Source organism: Leucopleurus acutus (assembly GCF_964270905.1).
Source record: "Leucopleurus acutus genome assembly, chromosome: 17".
Lineage (NCBI taxonomy): Eukaryota > Metazoa > Chordata > Mammalia > Artiodactyla > Delphinidae > Leucopleurus > Leucopleurus acutus.
In genome coordinates this window covers 13,003,288-13,025,527 of record NC_139159.1, presented here as the reverse complement: position 1 = coordinate 13,025,527, position 22,240 = coordinate 13,003,288, and the positions used below count along the sequence as shown (strand labels likewise).

The following is a 22,240-nucleotide window of genomic DNA, read 5'->3' as shown; positions in this document are numbered from 1 at the left end:
TGAAGGAAAGACATACTTTTCAACAAATGGTGCTGGAGCAAGTGGACTTCCATAGGCAAATAAATGTATTTCAACCCAAGTCTCATTGCTTATACAAAAATTAACTCAAAATGGATCACGGACTTAAATGTAAAATGTAAAATTACAAAACTTTTAGAATAGGAAAAAGTCTTCAGTATCTAAAGCTAGGCAAAAAGTCCTTAGACTTCACAAAAGGAAAAGTTGGTAAATTGGACATTATCAAACATAATAAAATAAAAATTTTAAACTTTGCTGTGTGAAAGGCCCTGTTAAGCAGAAAAAGACAGGCTACAAACTTTGCCAGATATCTGAGAAAGGATTCATATTTGGATATATAAACTCAAAACTTAACAGTAAAAAGGCAAGCAGTCCAATTAGAAAATGGGCAAAACACATAAAGAGACATTTCACCAAAAAGAGTATACAGATGGCAAAAAAAAAAAAAAGCACACAAAAAGATGCCATTTGGGCAATTCAAATTCAAACCACAATGAGCTATCACTAGACACCTGTCAGAACGGCTAAAATCACACACACACACACACACACACGCGGGAAAGGGGGAGAGACTGTCTCACCAGCCAATGCTGGGGAGGATAGGGAAAAACTGGATTGCTCACACACTGCTGGTGGGAATGTAAAACAATGGAGATACTGCTGAAAACAGTTAACGTTTTCTTTTAAAAGAAGACATGCCACTATCATATAACCCAATAATTGCACTCTCAGCATTTATCCCAGAGAAATTAAAACTTATGTTTGCTCAAAAATCTGTACACGAATGTTTATAGCAGCTTTATCTATAACAACCAAAAACTGGAAACAAACCAGATATCCTTCAATGGGCAAATGGTTAAACAAACTAGAACATGCATACCATGGAAAACTACTCACCAAAAAAAAAAAAGAACGAACTATGGAAACACACAACAATGTGAATGAATCTCCAGAGAATTATACAATGAAAAACCAATCCCAAATAGATACTGTATGATTTCATTTATATAATATTCTTGAGGCGTTAAAATTACAGTTGACTCTTAAACAACATGGGTTTGAACTGCAGGGGTCTACTTCTACACAGATTTTTCTCAATAAATACATACTACAGTACTACATGATCCTCAGTTGGTTGAATCCCGGGATGTGAAACAGTAGCTACGGAGGGCCAACTGTAAAGTTATACATGGATTTCCAACTGCTTTGGGACGGTCAGCAACCCAACCCGCACATTGTTCAAGGGTCAACTGTATAGAAATGGAGAACAGATTAGTGGTTTGCTGGGGGTTAAGGAATGTGGATGTGGCTATAAAAGGGCATCATGAGGGGTCTTTGTAGCGATGGAGAGGTTCTGTATCTTGACTGCATCAATTCCAGTACCCTGATCGTTATATTATACTATACTTTTGTAAAATATTACCATTGGGGGAAAGTGGGTCAAGGGTACAAGGGATTTCTCCGTATTAATTCTGATAATTACACGCAAATCTACATTTATCTTAACATTTAAAATGTATTGTAAGAAGAATAACCAGGTTTCCATACACGTGGGTTTCATTCTCTTTGGAACCAGGTGCTATTTTCTGCCTAGAGCATCAAGGGAAATTTCATCCCTGCTCTCTCCTCTCTGCTGTGTATAATCCTTATCAACTGACCCTGACTCACTCACTGCACCATGGAAACCAGAAGCATCAGCCTGTGGCTCTGGCTCTGTATGTCCCTCTCTTCTTCAACCAGCTTGACCCTCCCATGCCAGGCCCTGGGATGTTCCCCACTCCAGTTTAGAGGATGAGTCCATGAGTGTCTTGGACACACAAAGCTTAGAAAACAGTGACACAGAGCAAACTACCTGGCTTAACTGACTGGTGAGATGGACTTGATTATTTTGTTATTTTGAAAACTGCTCAAATGAATTCATTATCTCAACGTGATAGTTGTATTCATTAACTCAACATATAACTACTGGCTGGTAGACATTTTTAAAACACAAAATACACAACCCGATTGTGGGCTTCTATCTTTTAAACTGAAAATCATTTAATTATGTTGAAAAATATAGAGCTGTCACTTTTGATTTCAATACTTGCCACCTCTTTTTTTTCCTAGTATTCATTTTACAATTCTATCTTGTAAGCAAAATAAAGGAAACCAATGGAGGTGCGCCTGGACTGCAGAATCCTTCTCTTTTTCAATGCTTCTTTGTAGCAAATTAGCAAACCATCGTTAATGTTACATTTATAGTACGTTGGGGGGTTTGGGGGAGGGGGACGTAGGGGGGAACAACTTGGTAGACTTACTATCAAAACGTGTACTGGAGATGCCCCTTCACCATGAAACCAAAAGGCGCTTTAAGAAACACTACCTTTTGGTAATAAAGTTTTCTTAAATTTGTCATGGGCCAAGAGGGATGATATAGACACTAAATTAATTCATCAAAGAAAGAAAACTAGAATAAATAAGGAGAAGGAAACAGGTTAATATACAGAACTTGGAGGTTATCTTTCTGCAAAAATGAACAGACATTATTTGCAGAAGAGTAAGAGACTTAAATATGAAGGCAAACAGAGGGCAGGGAACAAAGAAAATAGAGCAGATAGAGACTTAAGGAACACTCACAAACCTTAAAAGTCATGGACTTAAAAATTAAATTACAAAGCAAAGGAAACTACCAAGTTAAAAATAGGGTTAAAAACAGATTAGCAGTTCCTCAACAAGTTAAACATAGAGTTACCCATGCAACCCCAAAATTCCACTCCTGTGTATATAAGCACGAGAGATGAAAACATATATCCACACAGAAATGTGTACATGAATGTTTATAGCAGCATTTTTCATAAGAGCCAAAAAGTAGAAGCAACTCAGATGTCCATCAACTGATGGATAAACAAAATGCAGTATATCCATACAATGGGATATTATTCAGCCATAATGAAGTACAATACAAGCTTCAACAGGGATGAACCTCGAAAAACACGTTAAGTGAAATATGCCAGACATGAAAGACCACATAATGTATCTTTCCATTTATATGAAATGTCCAGAATAGGTAAATTTATAGAAACAGGAGGTAGATTAGTGGTTGCCAGAGGGTGAGGGGAGAGGGGAATTGGGAGTGGCTCTAAAAGGTACCATGTTTCTTTTTGAGGTGATGGAAAAGTTCTAGAATTAGATAGTGATGACCACTGCTCAACATTATGAATATACTAAGACACCACTGAACTGTATACTTTTTTAAAAATATAAATCTATTTATTTTATTTATTTTTGGTTGCGTTGGGTCTTTATTGCTGCGTGTGGGCTTTCTCTAGTTATGGAGAGCAGGGGCTTCTCTTCATTGCAGTGCGCAGGCTTCTCATTGCGATGGCTTCTCTTGTTGCAGAGCACAGTCTCTAGGCGCATGGACTTCAGTAGTTGTGGCACTCGGGTTTAGTTGCTCTGTGGCATGTGGGATCTTCCCGGACCAGGGCTCGAACCCACGTCCCCTGCATTGGCAGGTGGATTGTTAACCACTGCGCCACCAGGGAAGCCCTGAAATGTATGCTTTTAAATGAATTACATCTCAATTTAAAAAAGGAAGAAAGTGTTGATACGTGCTACAATGTTAATAAACCTTGAAAGCACTGTGCTAACTGAAAGAAGCTGGTCCCCAAAGACCATATATTACACAGTCCCACTTGCATGCAATGTGCAGAACAGGCTGATTTACAGAAAGTAGACTAGTGGCTGCCTGTGGCTGGAGGAAATCAGGGGTCAGGGAGTTGATACCTGAAGGATAAGAAATGTCTTTCTAAGTTGATGAACATATCCTAAACTTATGTAGTGGTCATGGTTGCATAACTCTGTGAATATACTAAAAGCCACTGAATGGTATACTTTAAAAAGATGAACTATAGAATATGTGAGTTATATCCCAATAAAGCTGTTATTTTTTTTTAATTAATGTTACCTAGGGTTCCCCTGGAAAGTATTTACATTAATCAGTCCAACAATTTCTTGTTGGTCACTACATTTTCAGCCCTCAGTATTCTGGGGGTCAGCAGAAGTATGTCATGGTCCCAGCGCTCAAGGAGTCTGTATTTTATTTGAGAACAAATATTTACGTGCAGGAAACAATAGTAAACAACATAAAACAGTGTACCTTTGGGGATTAAATTATACTGACTATAGTAGCTGAAGGAATTCAAGAATCGGAGAAATCCATGAGACTTTGGAAGCAGACAAGGTTTGGGAAAAATCTGTGGGGAAGTGAGTCTCATTAGGCCTTGACTGAGGAGTGGGAATTTGATCAGGGAGATACAATCGTGTTCTAAAAAAGACAAAACACTAATGTTGAGAACATGGTGTAGATTAGTGAGATCAAAGGCTATAGTTGGTGTGAGTAGATTCTAACGCAATATGAGACTGACTGAAAAATTATAGTTAGCCTCGGAAGCCAACAGTTTGGTCCAATAAAGAAAAACGAGAAAATACTGATATGTAATGAAAAGCATGCATCATTGTCAGTTTAAAAATGAAAGGCAGTGATATATGGCTGATAGAAAGGAGGAGCCCAGAGTGAGGGCAACAAACTAGAAGTGTTTAGGGCAAGAGTCTACACGTGGACAGGAAGAGTAGATGTAGGAATGGAAAGTAAAGAAAGGGTGTATATAGTTCAAATGAAAAAAATCATTCCTTCCTCCCTTCATTCATTCAACCAAAGGCTCATTGAGCAATACTTTTTTATGTGAAGGCAGCCTGCTAAGTTCTGCAATGGTACAAGTGCTGTAATTACAAGACATTAACTCTCTTCTCAATTCATTTACTACAATTCTACTGGGGAGATAAGACACAAACACAGAAGGCAGCACCAATAAAGGAAGTCTTTAGGAACTGATGACTGGCTTGATATGGGGACAAAAGTGCAGGATGGGTCAAAGATGCCCGAGAGAGCAATGGTGTCATTGAAGTTGTGGGAGTATCGGTTGAAATGTTGGCAGCATCACTAGTCTGAAGGGAAGAACCCAACACCACTACATGAAGCAGGTTAAATGATGAATTTAATCAACAAGTAATTACTAAGTGTCTACCACGCAACAGGCCAGGCACTGTGGATATTGCAGAGAGAGACACAGGACCATCAAAAAAAAAAAAACTGCTCTCATGCACCTTGATTCTCAAGGACCAAAGGAATCAAATACTCTCTGATGAGAGGTTAGAGAGACTCAGTAAGCAGCCAAATGACCGAATACCTGATTCACAGGCTTAATTTGGGCAACAGACATCCAAGAATAAATTCCAGTGATTTTGCCAACCATAACAGAATTGTTTTCAAATACTTTTCTTGACTGTATTACTTAATCCGATAAGAGACAGGAAAGGGGTAGAAGATTGCAACAGTTCACCACTGCAGTTCTGGCACAAGTTCGGGGGGTCCTTTTTTTTTTCTTATAAGCTTGAAATTTTAAATAATTAATTAATTTGTGGCTGCATTGGGTCTTTGTTGCCACGCACGGACTTTCTCTAGTTGCGGCAAGCGGGGTCTACTCTTCGTTGCGGTGCACGGGCTTTGCATTGCGGTGGCTTCTCTTTGTTGCAGAGCACGGGCTCTAGGTGCGCAGGCTTCAGTTGTTGTGGCACGTGGGCTCAGTAGTTGTGGCTCGTGGGCTCTAGAGCGCAGGCTCAGTAGTTGTGGCACACGGGCTTCACTGCTCCGCAGCACTTGGGATCTTCCTGGACCAGGGCTCGAACCCGTGTCCCCTGCATTGACCGGCGGATTCTTAACCACTGCGCCACCAGGGAAGTCCAGGGGGGAGTCATATTGATAGTGGGGTAGGCAAGCAATTTTCAACAGCAGCCCATTTTTAACATCTTTTTATTTTTCATTGTTTTATTTTTTTAATTGTGGAAAGGCCACTTAATTCTTTGTTGCCAATGCTGATGGAATGGCATTTGCTTCGTTTCTCAGAATCATCACCAACTGAATGAGGTAATTTGGGCTTTGTTCACTTTTGAGAGTTTTAAAATGTCAATCTCCAGGATTGAGTATGTCGAGCCATGGCTGGTGCTAGCTGGCCCAGAATTATGTATAGCACTTAATTTTTGCCTCAGATAATTCTACATTGCTGGGACAAATTTGACCAGAGTCTTTATTCATAGAATATGTAGAAAGTAACTCTGGGAAATATTCATTTGATTTCCAAGTGAGGAAGACATTTCCAAGCATAAAAGCAAAGAAAGGAGGAAGGCATAGAAAGAAATGATTGATAGCCCTGACTTTATAAAATATAATAAAGGAGCATTTAAAGATACGGGAAACTGCCTGTGACATGCTGCTACGTCAATAAAATAAAAATTTAAAAAAACCAGCATGGACACACAGCAAAGGAAAGCATAAACAAAATGAAAAAAGACAACCCACACAATGGGAGAAAATATTTGCAAACGAAGTGACCAACAAGGGTTGAATCTCCAAATTACATAAACAGCTCATGTAGCTCAGTGTCAAAAAAACAAACAACCCAATCAAAAAATGGGCAGAAGATCTAAAGAGACATTTCTCCAAAGAAGACATACAGATGGCCAAGAAGCACGTGAAAACATGCTCAACATCACTAATTAACAGAGAAGTGCAAGTCAAAACTACAATGAGGTATCACCTCACACCGGTCAGAATAGCCATCATCAAAAAATCTACAAACAATAAATGCTGGAGAGGGTGTGGAGAAAAGGGAATCCTCCTACATAGTTAGTGGGAAAGTAAATTGGTACAGCTACTATGGAGAACAGTATTGAGGTTCCTTAAAAAACTAAAAATAGAACTACCATATGATCCAGCAATCCAACTCCTGGCTCATACCCAGAAAAAACCATAATTCAAAAAGATACATGTACCCAAGTGTTCACTGCAGCACTATTTACAATAGCCAGGACATGGAAGCAACCTAAATACCTATCAACAGAGGAATGGATAAAGAAGATGTGGTACATACATACAATGAACTATTACTCAGCCATAAAAAGGAACGAAATTGGATCATCTGTAGAGATGTGGATGGACCTAGAGACTGTCATACAGAGTGAAGTAAGTCAGAAAGAGAAAAACAAATATCGTATATTAATGCATATATGTGGAATCTAGAAAAATGGTATAAACTTATTTGCAAAGCAGAAATAGACACACAGACATTGAGAACAAATGAATGGATACCAAAGGGGGCAGAGGGGTGGGATGGACTGGGAGATTGGGATTGACATATATACACTACTATGTATAAAATAGATAACTAATAAGAACCTACTGTATAGCACAGGGAACTCTACTCAATACTGTTAATGACCTATATGGGAATAGAATCTAAAAAAAGAGTGGATATATGTATATGTATAACTGATTCACCTTGCTGTACAGCAGAAACACAACATTGTAAACTATACTCCAATAAAAATTAATACATAAAAATAAAAATGTTTTTAATTCTTTAAATTTATTACAACCTGAAAAAAAAAAAAAAAACCTAGCATGGACATTATAATTTCCATGTTGTAAAATCTATATCTGAGATACATATACATGAGAAATATACTAAATGCTAAAAGAATTATGGGTGATTTTTTTTCTTCTCTTTTTTTGAATTTTCCGTATTTTCTATATTAAACAGAACCCAAAATGATGTTTTAAACAAATTTAACCCAGCCAAAACTGAATAGTTTCATTCTCAAACTAAACTCATTTATGCTTGAGTCATATATTCCTACAGGTATTTTAAAATCAACGGATGAATTCTATTTAACTCAGTGACAGACCAAAGACAAAGCAAGGGTTTGTGAGAAGATGATCCATGGGAAAACTGGGACAAGAATACTCTGAAATGGAAAGTTCTTCCAGACTTTGAAGAAGCATAATATGCAGGTGGATCTAATTTGGTCCTGTTACAGAAAGGTAGCAGCACAAAAAAAGAAAGAAAAGAAAGAAGAAAAAGCAAAGGAAAACTTCCTTAATTCCCAGGTGAACCATGGTATTCCTCTGCTGCTATGTGATGTGAAACCTCACCCTTCCAGGCCCAGCCTGATTACACTGGAAAACCACCTCCGTTTACATGTTCCCAGGCATCTACACTCGGCACTAAGGATGGCTAATCCTGGTGCCCAAACCTGGCATGTGATTCAGGTGTACTATGTAGATAGTTCAAATAACCAAAAAGAGGAAGAGGAGACTTTCAGGAAAGGGAGTTATTTTCTAAGAACCAGCTGATGATTCTGAGCAGAGTAAACAGTAATATCTGGGGACTATGGGGGATTGTGTGTATAGGACAGAGCTCTAAGGAAGACTTGGAGTAGTCATTGTGGGAGACGTCCTGCAACTGGGAAAGCTTTCCAGAATGGGAAGGCTCTTTCTTCCAGAATCCAAGAGCTTCCCCAAAACCACTCCTTTTACATCATCACCTTTTTTAGTCTCATTATGTCTTGCTGAGAATTAAAGGTAAAAACATAATATAAACCCTCAAATGTAGGTGTGAAACTCAGAGTTTTGGTTAAGGAATGTATTACTAAAAATAAAATAAGCTTTTTAAAGAAGAGAACTTAAGTTGTATGTATAAAATGTGCCAAAAGCCAGGGAATAAATAATTGAGAGGGTAATTAAGGCCAGATCAAATATTTAGTGAGTTCACCTGAGTAAGCAAATAAGTCTTTGTTCTTAATGGCATAATAAAAAAATAGTTCATCATATAAAAACGATCTGCATTTTTTTTAATTCTCTGACTTTGTTCACTACCATCCCAGTAATTGCAACATTTTGATTTGTTTTCTGCCAGCCCTTTAGTGCCTTTAACTCCTTATATTCTCCCATCCTTCTCACCCTCCCCAATCTTCTCTTTAATCCTCTGCACCCTCCAACCGAGCTCTTTCTCCCTTTTTATTCAATTTATAATGTCTTATATATAGCAGGGTCTATATTAATGTTTGTTCACTTTAATTGAATTGAAAGCCATTGCATCCATTGCACTCCACTATTCAATATTTGAGAATGTCCTGGGCATTGTTTATACAGGCACTGTTTATACAGGCAATCTTCACTTTTCCTGCACACTAGTGCAGGACTGTCTCAATAGAAGTGACCATGCAACCTGAAGCCATAACAATCTATCTTGATAATCAATGGGGAAAATTATGTTTGTTCTATGACCTTCACGTATTTTTGTCAAGAGATGAAAAACTCTCTTACTCTGTTATAAATGTGTAAGGGAATCACCAAAATATAGTGAAATATTTATTACACGATAATTTAAAACATTAGAAATATTGATAATTAAATGCCTTGTTTCTTTGTGACAAGCTTTATCACGGGTAGTTTGGACAGTGCTTACCTACCTTCTCATTATATAACTTACAACATGAAGTGGGCATCTTTTTTATGCCTTGGCAAATTGTCATACTCCTTTCATAGCTGGGATCAGCTTCCAGTATTTTTTTCCTTTGTGCTTTCAATGTCGAAAAATACCTGCAAGAGTTCCTTTAATGTGAAATGTTGACAGCTTCATTTCTTCTGGGACATCGTCCTCCTTTCCAGTACGACCGTTTTCCTCATTTATGTCAGTAAGTTTGTCTTCACTAAGTTCCTCTGGCTGCAGAGCTAGAGTTGAATGATGGCTGTGTCCACATCCCTGGCGTCAGCTATTTCTTCTATAACTACATTTACGTTTGAGTCACATTTCCCCTCTGCGTTATCTGCATTATTGCTGCACTTTAAGCTTTGTTGGCCTATTCTCTCTTACTATATCCATTTTTGTAAAATGCCACACGGGTTTATCACCAGAAGACAAGGGAGCAACACAGCTACACACTTTGCTGTCCGTCTGTGAACTGAGGTACAGTGACCAATCACACACCTACAGACTTCAAAAGAAGTGGCACAATTTGTCACAGAACTAGATGCACAGCTGTAATTTGCATAGTGATTTGTAGTGTTAAGACCTAGCACTAGTAGCAAATTTGGGCTGTACTTGGAGGACTGATATCATTTAACTAAACCATGGTTACTGAAATTCGTGTATATCAGAGCCATGCAAAGTGAGGGCTCCTGTATTTTCTTTCTGTAGGTAAAAGATTCTTACGTAGTAGATTTTAATAATGCCACAGAGTGGGTCCTGGCCTCTACTCTGCTGGCCCTGAGAAAATACAACCAACCATTGTTATTAAAGTTATCTCATAAAAGTTCTAGAAACATGAAGTGGTTTTACTTAAGAAAAAAAGTAGCGTGGACATGCAGCTAATGTTATATTCTCCTTGGTGATACAAAACATTTCAAATATTTATCTATATCTCTTAATAGAAAATAGAGATAATCGATAACATTTTTCAATTGTCACCTGCCCTCTGGGAGGTTCTAAGTATAAATTAACTAAGTATAAAAATAACTAGAGGGCTTCCCTGGTGGTGCAGTGGTTGAGAGTCCGCCTGCCGATGCAGGGGACATGGGTTCGTGCCCCGGTCCGGGAAGATCCCACATGCCGCGGAGCGGCTGGGCCCGTGAGCCATGGCCGCTGAGCCTGCGCGTCCAGAGCCTGTGCTCCACAACGGGAGAGGCCACAACAGTGAGAGAGGCCCGCGTACCGCAAAAAAAAAAAAAAAAAAACTAGATTCGTGACCTGTTTTTCCTGAATTCTCTCTTTATATTAATACTTATTTCATTAATACAAATACATATTTTCCCAGTTGTTTATGCCAGACAAAGCTTCAGGATGGACTTTTTTTAGGACATGACATTTGAGTTCTGCATTCTAAAAGTAAGTACAGTTCACTACTAAATAAAGTAGTTTGCCACTTAAAAAAAAATAACTAGATTCACATTTGGTTTTCCAGTTCTCCACCCTTCATTCACAGAGCCTTTTGCTCATGCTGCTTCCAAACTATTATTTGGTTACCACATTGTATTTAATGAGCTTCTCACAGTGTGACATCAAATACCTTTATAGATTACGTTCCCTTTTTTAAAAATTTCCGTGGAAGCCTCTCCTGCTCTAATTAATTCTCCTAGTATTGAATTGTAAATACCTCCTTTGTGTCAAGATGCACCCACTTTGGTGCTACAAATTTTTCTACCCTAAATAATTTTACTCCACTCCACTCTAGGTGAGAACATTCTTCAAGCTTGACTGGCGACTGTGCCTTTCCTTTGGCCCCAGCTATAACAACTAGTTCTCCCAGTATGTACTTCACTGAATGTGTGGTTATTATTTTTAGGTCTTCTGTGGTGATTCTAGAAGAAGAATAACGGAAAATTTAGAAGGTACCTTTTTAAAAGCCAGCAACACTGATCTTCAAAAACAATGCCACGTTCCAGGTTGCCATGGGGCTCTAAGAAACAACACCCAACCAAATAAATCCAAAAACAATGAAAAGGAGGGAAACTCTTGGGCCTAACCTTGTCACACCACACAAAGACTTTCGTAGTTGCAAAAATTTTCTTCGAATTTAACCAAAGTTTATTTGGTGAATTCTAGTATATTATGTATATCTATTGATAGGGAAGTCAAAGTAGTCTTGCTAGGTGGTAAGTACCAAATAGATTCATGCTTTGTCTTGCTTCATCAACTTCAGAAATTCCATAACCTAATACCAAACATATTGTTTTCCTAGCAGAAGATTATACTCAAAACTTTATCTTTTAACTTAAAATCAAAATCCATTTCGGCCAAGTATTTTTCAATAGATTGATGAAGGTGAGTGTAGTACCTAAAGGCTGCCACACTGAGGCGTGTGGTGCATTGTTTTGCGACTGGCTTTCAGATCACAACTACTTAAATCTTCCTTGTAAGCAACAATAGTAGTCAAGAAATTGAACTTGGAAAGCCCAGATCGAACCTGATTAGTAGGCATCTCCTTTTCCGTGTGTATGGGTGGTGGGAGTTGATTGCTAAAAAGAGTCTACCTATTAGAAGGAAAGCATATCCCCATGTTCTTCACGGTTATCATGTGTTAGAGTAATGGGAAATAGAAAGTCACATGATCATCTTTTTTCTAGAAACATCACCTAAACCATAAAAGAGATATCATCTATGTCCTATTACTTAAAGCACTGAAGCAAGGAGGTCTCTGAATCGTCCTCTTCAGCACTGGACAGTCATCACACTGTGATCATTCTCATTTTGTCTGACCAGATGGAGAACGGCTGCGATTCTTAGAGAGTTAAAGAAATCACAAATATAGCATATGCAATATGATGACACCCTGTTTATTTGTCAGACGAAGAACATGTTCTGCAAGTCTTGGAAATTAGAGCCACTCCAGAATAGAACACTAGAGGACAGCTTCCTTAGTTAATGTAGTGTTTGGAAATGAAGAACTTTAAAATGAAGCCATGTGAGGACTTCCCTGGTGGCGCAGTGGTTAAGAATCCACCTGCCAATACAGGGGACACAGGTTCGAGCCCTGGTCCAGGAAGATCCCACATGCCGCAGAGCAACTAAGCCCATGTGCCACAACTACTGAGCCTGTGCTCTAGAGCCCGGGAGCCACAACTACTGAGCCCGCACACCTGGAGCCCGTGCTCTGCAACAAGAGAGGCCACTGCAATAAGAAGCCTGCACACCACAATGAAGAGTAGCCCCCGCTCACCACAACAAAGACCCAACACAGCCAAAAAATAATTAATTGATTAACTAAATTAAAATGAAGCCATGTTAATGTCCTAAAAATATATAAAACATTTGACAGTTACAAGAAAAAGTGATAAATCTAAAATAATTGAGTTTTTAAATACAGCTCAGTGATTAAGACAGCAGACAGGAAAAATTTTTAGTAAGACTATAGATGATAAGGACTTCCTTGGTGGTCCAGTGGTTAAGACTCCATGATCCCAATGCAGGGGGCCCGGGTTCGATCCCTGGTCAGGGAACTAGATCCCACATGCATGCCACAACTAAGAGCCCGCATGCCGCAACGAAAAAACCCTCCATGCCACAATGAAGATCCCACACACAGCAGCTAAGAGCCGGCACAGCCAAATTAATTAATTGTTTTAAAAAAAATTTTTTAAAAACAGTGTAATTAATAAGCTTAATCTAATAAACACATACTAGAATCCATACCCAATAATTAGAGGATGAATCCTGTTTTCAAGCACAACTGGAACCTTTGCAAAAATTGACGATATACTAGGCCGTAAAGCAAGGTTCAAGGGATACCAAAGAACCTATATCACATAGACCATATGCTCTGGCTGTAATGCAGTTGTTAGAAACTATTTATAAAAATATGACTCAAAGAAAACTCACAATTTAAAATATAAAAATATTTATGAAGAGCTCATGGTTTAAAGAAATCAAAGAAATTTTTCAATATTTACAACTGAATGGAAGTAAAATTATATGTCAAAACATATAAAATGTAGCTAATGTACTACTGAAGGGGAATTTATAGTTTTAAATAAATATATTAGAAAAGAATAGGGTGTCCAAATGAATAAGCTAAGCTTTCAACTCAAGAAATTAGAAAAAGAGTCAATGAAAGAAAGAAACAATAAAGAGCGGAAAGCAATGAAACAGAAATCAAAGGTACATCTTCTCTACCATATCTTTATCTTTATATTTAATTCATTTCTGCTCTAGGCCTAGATGGTTTACTCCCCAAATAATAATAGAGTAATATAACCCTGATACCAAAGCAAGACAAGGACAAAATAAGAAAGGAAATTATAGGCCTATCTCACTCAAAAATATAGATGTAAATATTAGCAACCTTAATCCAGCCAACATAATAAGAGTACATATCATAACCAAATTGGCTTATCCCAGGAATACAAGGATGATTTAATGATAGAAAATTACTTATGGAAATTGATCATAACAGCAACTATATGATGATGTTAATGCATGAAGAAAGATTATTTGCTAAAATTCAATATCCATTAGTGACCAAAAATAAACAACCTAATATAGAACGGAACATCTGTAATGTACTCGACCTCAGTTTCAAAATTAATGTAAATGGAGAAGAGTCAAAAATAGCCAAGACAGTTTTGAAGTGGGACAGTTTGGGGAGACATCCTGCCAAACTCAACAGATTCTATGTACACCATGGTGTGGTGTTGGTGAATGGATATAAACCAAAGTGCATTAGAGCAATTCCACCCTTGAAAGAAAACTCGATACTTGACAGAGGTCGTATACTACTACCTCACTGGGTAAAAGACGACCCGTCCAGATGAGTACAGTAGTGCAACTGGGCTTCCACAATGGAAAAATAAATTAATAAATCCCAACTGAGGGGCTTTCCTGGTGGTGCAGTGGTTATGAATCCGCCTGCCAATGCAGGGGACATGGGTTTGAGCCCTGATCCGGGAAGATCCCACATGCCGCGGAGCAACTAAGCCCGTGTGCCACAACTACTGAAGCCTGCACGCCTAAAGCCTGTGCTCTGCAACAAGAGAAGCCACCACAATGATAAGACCTCGCACCACAACGAAGAGTAGTCCCCCCTCCCAGCAACTAGAGAAAGCCCGCATACAGCAATGAAGACCCAATGCAGCCAAAAATAAATAAATAAATAAAAACAAAAAAATCCCAACTGAATATCATGTAAAAAATATCATTTCTGGGAGGTTTAAGGCCTACATTTAAAATGAAACTTTAAAACGGCTTTTTGAAGAAAATACAAGATAATAGATTTATGATATTAAGGCAGAGATGGGTTCTTAAATAAACTTATACATTTAATGTTGATAGAATTAAAGACATATATCAGTACAACAAGGACATGACGAAAATAGGAAGCAATAAGCTGCAAGAAAGGAAGATGTTCATAATGCGTATAACCGAAGGATTAATATTCAGAGTATAAGGATGAGAGCTTAATAGAAAAAAATGGGCAAAAATATGAGTGAGCAATTTATACAATGGCCTGTCATTATAGTAAAGCTTTTCAATATAAATTATAATCAGGGACATATGAAGTAAAACAACAAAATATAATTTCATACCCATTAATTTTTTTTAATTGAAATCTTAACAAAACCAAGGGTTAGTAAGTTGTAGAACAATGGGAACTCTCATTCACTGCAAATGAAAGTATTTACCGATTTAGACAGAAAATGGCAACATTTATTAAAGTGGAAGGTATGTAAGTCCATGACCCAGCAAATTATTCCTAGATATATATCATAAAGAAACTGTCACACATGTCTAGGAGAAATGTGCAAGAATTTTCACTGCAATCTTGTAACAATGAAATATCAGAAGCAACCTAACTGTCCAGCAACAAAATAAGAGATAGATATATTGTGCATTTACCTATAATGGAATGCCATATAACAGTTAAAATGAATAAATCATCAAATTAATAAGTGTCAAAAACATAATATTGGAGAGAAAAGCCAACTGAACAGTGACACATCATGATCGCACTGGCATGAAATTTCAAAGCATACACATATATTGTTCATGAATCCATATGTATGAAGCAAAACAGAAAATCATGCATGGAAATGATGTCAAATTTAGGATACTGATTGGTGGAGGGGAGGAAAATGGGATCTGAGAGTGATAAAAAGGGAGCTTTAGTTTTATCTATAATGTCTTGATTTTCTTTTAAAAAGATTTGATAAATATGGCAAGATGTAGTTGGTGGGCACATGGATGACATATTCTTCTCTGTATTTTTTCTGTTTGCTTAAAGTATACTGTAATTTTTAAAAAGGAAGATCATAATATTCTCTCCAATACAAAAGTATGGCAGTCATTTGCACTGGAGGGAGAGAAGGCAGGATAAGATGAGAAAGTCCCCATGCAAGTCTCCAGGAAGTGTGGCGCTTACGTGCTAACATGTAACACCCTTTCTGTGCTTGGAAAAGGGGAGGCTTCCCCGTTAGGACTGAGACAAATAGACCATGGATCCCAATGCTAGGAGAGGAGAGAGAGAAATTACCATGACTTTTTCCTTCCCCTTTGTTCCTGCCTTGTTGGTCCCAATCTCTTTCCTTGCATCTCTTCTTCTCTAGAGTGGCATGGAAAGCCACAACCCCGTAACTTTAAGGGAGGATTATTAGCTAATCATACTGCTTTGTCTCTGCCATCCCCACCAGGAGACTTCCTCCAAGCTTTGGAGGACCTCTGTTTATTAGAGGAAAACAAAATTCCAGGGTATATACAATCACATACCAGAATTTTCCCCTAGTTTGAGGCATTGGACTGTTAATAGAAATTCAAGCATGTATGAAAGTTCTACTGAAGCTATTTGGCCAACAAATTATTGAGTCTTAAATAAAGGAGAATTGTACTGAGTGAAGTAAGTCAGAAAGAGAAAAACAAATACCGTATGCTAACACATATATATGGAATCTAAAAAAAAGTGGTCATGAAGAACCTAGGGGCAGGACGGGAATAAAGACGCAGACCTACTAGAGAATGGACTTGAGGGCATGGGGTTGGAGGGGAAGGGTAAGCTGGGACAAAGTGAGAGAGTGGTATGGACATATATACACTACTAAATGTAAAACCGATAGCTGGTGGGAAGTAGCCGCATAGCACAGGGAGATCAGCTCGGTGCTTTGTGACCACCTAGAAGGGTGGGATAGGGAGGGTGGGAGGGAGATGCAAGAGGGAGGAGATATGGGGATATATGTATATGTATAGCTGATTCACTTTGTTATAAAGCAGAAACTAACACAACATTGTAAAGCAATTATACACCAATAAAGTTGTTAAAAAAAAGAATTGCATTAATGTTTATCAACTTGTTAATACCATAGGTATTTAAATTATATTTAATAAAATTGTATTTAACTCATGTCCTATATTCTTGGATATATCTCTATATTTTCATTACTATTTCTAATATAGTGATAGTTTCTAATAATAAATTGTCTTATTGGATTGCTCACTATGAACAGAATTCTCACTGTGTAAATACAGAATGCTGCTTATGATGGGTTCAGAAATTCTACTTAACTGGATGTAAAAGAAAATTAAAATTTTAAGCATTGAATTTTCCAAAGCAAGATATATGTATAATTTAAGAATTATTTTACTTTTAATTGTGTTTTAATACGGTTAAAATTCAAACAATCCAAATGGGTATAAAATGAAAGGTAATACTCTTTCCCATATATTGTCCACCAGTCCCCCTCCCCACGGCAGCCACTGTTACAAATATTCTATGTGTTTCTCTAAGGTCCTTTACAAATAGACAAACATGCGTCAAAAAGAACTTTTTAAAAAGTCCATTCCATAGGAATGGTATTTCAAAATGTTTGTATTCTTAACTCAACTTAGCACATTCAATGCTCTTCTTCTGAGGCCAAATAGTGCAGAATCTTCAGACTTGGGGTCAGACCCAATCACAAGAGTGAGATTTCAAAGGAGCCACGATAAAGGTGACACAATAAATAATTGTCCATTAAACTTTTTATAGGAAAGTCAGGAGAGAATAGAGTGTCCATGCAGTAAGTTCCAAGACTTGAGTCTGCTACCAATTAGACAGAAACAATTAAGTGACATAACTAGCTTGTGTTATGATGTATCATGTAAGGATATCAAAATATTTAGGTAGTTGTTTTGTCCACAATTGAATGGAATCTTAAAAAGAACCGATTATACAAAAGCATATCTAAATTGTTGCTTTCTTAATCATCCTAAAGTTTAGCGAGATCTGAAATACTACCAGAGGCTGCCCAATTAATGTGTTTTGCCACCTTTGCTAAAATGTTATCAGTAATAAGTAGTCTGAGACAAAATTCTCAAGAAAGAACACGTGATGTCAAAGAGTATAGTTCATATTAGCTTGTTACTTTTTTTTTGCGATACGCGGGCCTCTCACTGTTGTGGCCTCTCCCATTGCGGAGCACAGGCTCCGGACGCGCAGGCTCAGCGGCCATGGCTCATGGGCCCAGCCGCTCCGCGGCATGTGGGATCTTCCCGGACCGGGGCACGAACCCGTGTCCCCTGCATCGGCAGGCGGACTCGCAACCACTGCGCCACCGGGGAAGCCCTAGCTTGTTACTTTCTAACCCAACGTATTTGGTATTTCCCATGGATAAAAAGGATTTCTCATGTTTATTTTCCAAATCTGCATTTGGGATCAGTTTGTAAGAAAAATGTCACCTTTGTCTTTTAGGCTCTTCTAACATATAGGAGTGACCCAACCATGAGAAAAATGTTGAATCATCTGTATTTCTATATCATGCCTGTGTTTAACGTTGATGGATACCATTTTAGCTGGACCAATGTAAGTCACTTTGCCTATCCAACTGAAAAAATCATGGAAAACAGTCCTGAAACAGGAAAGAACCTTGGTGGGCAGCTAGCCTAGAGCTTCCAGAGCTACAAAGGAGACTTCCACTCCCTTCCCCAGCATAGCAGCAACCTTTTGATTTCCTTTATATGTTTGGCTTTGTCTAAGATTTCATGTAAATAAAGATTTCTCCTTCCAAATAAATTGTGAAAAAAATCACTAGTCCAGTCCAGCTCACTCAATTTTGCCTGTGAAGAAATAAGGGCAAGAGAAGGTAAGAGAAAAGTTTGTGGCAGAAATTGGACCATGAACCTGAGTCTCCGGTGCTAATCCTGTCCTCTTCCCACTCCCTGGACTTTATTCCCAAGGGAACTCTCCCTCCCCCTCCGTGCTGTGATTCATTCACTGACTGAGCTACTAAAACGCATGGGAATAACCTCTTAAGTGTTTTCTCTGCACCTCTTTTTTTCCATTACATCTAGGATCGATTTTGGAGAAAAACAAGGTCAAGGAACTCAAGGTTTCGCTGCCGTGGAGTGGATGCCAATCGAAACTGGAGGGTGAAATGGTGCGGTAAGTTGGGGATTAACAGGGATTCAGATCCAAAGGTATCCATATCTTTCACTCGCAAAAATGTATGAGCCCACTGGGACTCCAACGTAAGACTGATGTCTTTGTGTATGTGAAAACCTCCTACGTTGTACATTGTAGCTATAATTTGCAAAAGAAAATGAAAGCATTTTTATAAAAGTATGAAAGAATCAAGGATTTAAATCTGTCAACCCAATCCTGAAAATTTAAACACAGATGTAAAAGCAGAAAACTAAGGAATATTTGTCATTCAGAAACTAAAACATTTATGTGGTATAAATCCAGTGGAATGTATTCATCCTTTCACTGAGGGTAACACTGATCCCGCCTTCATCTGTCTAAGATGATCAGAGCTGCCAAATCCTTGTCTAGAACCTACCAACCTGCCAGTCATACACTGATTGACCACTCACATGGCGAATGTATTTCCACTACATTCCGTGTTTCATAATAGTTACCTTTCAAGTAAGGAGAGGATGTCATTTTAAGGAAGGAAACTCTTGTGGCAAAATAAAGAAGCAGGTAGTAGCAAAAGAGAGAGAAACAGAAAATTAGCCATAGCTACATAGAAGATGGGTAGTATACCTCTCCCCATCTTGGGTTTTCGGCTGGGGCTCTTAAACAGAAAGACAGATTAACAAGAGAAAAATGGTTTATGAATGTGCACTGCACATGTCACATGGAAGAAACCTCATGAAAAGTAACTCAAAGTGGCAACTTAGAACACCAGCTTATATAGTGTCTTCAACAAAGAGCAATAAACTTGTAGAGAAATGATAGTACAAAGGAATACAGTTTTAGGTTTCCAAAGGAAACCAACTGTGGGAAGGTAAATATATGAGAGCTAACTAATGCAGGAAGGTTTGTTTGCTGATTCCTGTGGTGCTGTCTCTGGGTTAAGAGTCTGTCTCCAGTAGGAGAATTTATGTCCCGTCTTTAGGCAGAAAAGGCGAGGGTGGAGAGAGCTTTTCCTGCATTTCCTGCTGCTTAATTGCCTTGGGCTCGAAATAATTTTTATGTCAAAGAGGCATATTTGGGGGTGACATATTCTGGTTTCCTTTGCTAGTTATCGTACTTGGCAACAGCGGGGAGGGAAAGGAGAAGTGTTACCCACGTGCAGTTCTAAGGAGCTGCCCTTTCTCAGTGTCCTTCCTTAGCGCCCTCAAAGTATAACCGTTGTGCAACAGAAAGTCTTCTGTGAGTCTCTTAGAAATGAAGCCCACGACAAAAGCCCTCCTTCTATGAGGCTTTGGTTCTGTGCTCGATGCCGCTCTTCCCATCCCCACCAGCATCAGGTGGAATAACTGCGTGTGGCTGAGACTTCTCGCACGGAACCCTCCAGGCAACGTCTTTCATCAGTTAGAATTGGTAAATCAGAATACGGTAGAGCAGAAACAATATGGTTCTAGAATATGACAGATACATGGTTTCATTCTACCATTATTAGCTCAATGATTTGGAAGATTTTCTTCAATCTACCAAATTAATAATAATACCCAGCTCATAGGGTTCTTATGGAAATTAAAGGACTTTACATCTGTTTAATGGCTGATTCAGTCCTAGCTCCAAAAAGGGGTCTACATCTCAGTGACCCAACCCTTCTCCCCACCCTCCAGAACAGTCAATTCACCTCTGAGCCTCAGGTCAGTTGTTTGTGAAGCTACCTCTTTCCTTCAGGAGAGGGTTGTGATGATGAGCCATGAGGTAAGCTTTAAGGTGTTTGCACTTATGAGAGAAGGAAAAGCATTGCATAAATACTATAAAGGGGTATTATTGATGGCTGTTTAGATTGAGAAATTTTTTTCTTCAGCCTGGACTGAGACAGCAAACTTGTTCAAATTAACTCCCTGATACCACTAACTTTTTAAAAATTCTCTTTTGTCCATCTCTGAGATGGGGCCATTTTGCATGCTCATAACGATGTGTCCTGTTTCACTAGCTGGCAGGTACCCACATCCATAGGTGTGTCACGGGCGTGATACCCACAATCGCCTGAGTACCAGGAATGGTAACTGAGCTGAGTCATACTAGCAGGCCAGCCAGCTCTGCCGGTGTAAAGCTACACTCTTGTTCATATACGGTTACAAAGTAGTGGCTTGCTTCCCTCTGTTCTTCCTTTCCCCAGCCTGTTTCCTTCATACATATACCTTCTTTGATTTCTTAGTTCCAAACTGTGGTCCCAACTGGAATTCCTTTGATTCTCCCCATTTATGAATCATCCTGATTCTTCCTGTGAGTCAGCACTCAAGATGAACAGGGGATTTTTGTCAAATGTCAGTTGCAAAAATGACCTTGATAGACCGTTGTAAATGATGTAGGAATGCAGGCTGCCTGGCTAGGCCCATCTCCTTCCCCACAAGGTCTCCTAAATAGATTCAGCTGACCTGACAGGCAGGCAGCTGTGACTCCCTCCCTCACAGCATCAAATCCATCTCCCCACAGCTATTTGCCTGGTTAAGGGGACAGTGAACCTCACTGAGGGAACCACTCTCAGATCAAGGGTATTGAAGTAAATGAAATCCCTAAGTGAACCTCCAAACAAACATCCATAATATAATTGATCTAGAAATGCCCAGGACCACTGAAAACACTATAGAGTCAACACTGAACTGACAAAAACAAATGTTTCTTTCTCTGAAATTGGTGAGTCTCAGACTTAAAGAGGAGATCGTGAAACTGCTTTTAATCATGAAATCGTCTGAGGACTCGCATATGACAGCGTGAAGGTTTAGTGCATTCAGTGTGGAGTAGGCAGACAGCTTAGAGCACACACATGGAAACAGGAACATTTTTCCAATACTTCAGCGCTCCCCCTGGGAGCTTTCAGGCCATGAAATACATATAAGTGCTCTGAAAGCCCAGCAGAGGGACTCAACAAGTCAGAGTAGTGGTGGGAACCAAGAATAGATAGATAAATGTCATTCATTTACCAAAGTTAATTGAGCACATACTCTCTGCTAGACCCTGTATTGTTGTTTCTTCCTTCCTCTGTGCACTCTTTTTAGAGGGCACTGTGAGCACAGATTTTTCCAAATTGGAATAAATCAAAGAGAAAAGCAAAGGGTTTGGATGACATTCGTACTAAGCTTCAACCTGTGAATAATTCAAGTGTTGCCTGAACGTAAATTACTATTAGGACAACCTACACATGCGAGAACATGTTTGCAAATCATATATTCTGATAAGGGACTCAGAATATCAAAAGAACTCTTACAACACCACAATAAAAAGGCAACCCAATTTTAAATGCACAAATGATTTGAAAAGACATTTCTCCAAAGAAGATATACAAATGGGAATAAGCACATAAAAAGTTGCTCAACATCATTAGCCGTCAGGAAAATGCACATCAAGATACCACTTCACACCCACTAAGTGGCTATCATCAAAAAGACAGACGACAGCAAGTGTTAGTGAGGGTGTG

General features: G+C 38.7%; 1 protein-coding gene across 1 annotated transcript in view; it reads left to right on the top strand.

Moving 5' to 3' along the window:
* CPA6 (carboxypeptidase A6) overlaps positions 1 to 22,240 on the top strand; it is a gene marked incomplete at both ends in the record, with an annotated part of 272,132 nt that overhangs the window by 211,370 nt on the left and 38,522 nt on the right. Inside the window, 2 exons of the mRNA XM_082858977.1 lie at positions 18,109 to 18,219; positions 18,708 to 18,798. Coding sequence (XP_082715103.1) covers positions 18,109 to 18,219; positions 18,708 to 18,798 — 202 coding nt within the window. The remainder of the gene's footprint in view (positions 1 to 18,108; positions 18,220 to 18,707; positions 18,799 to 22,240) is intronic.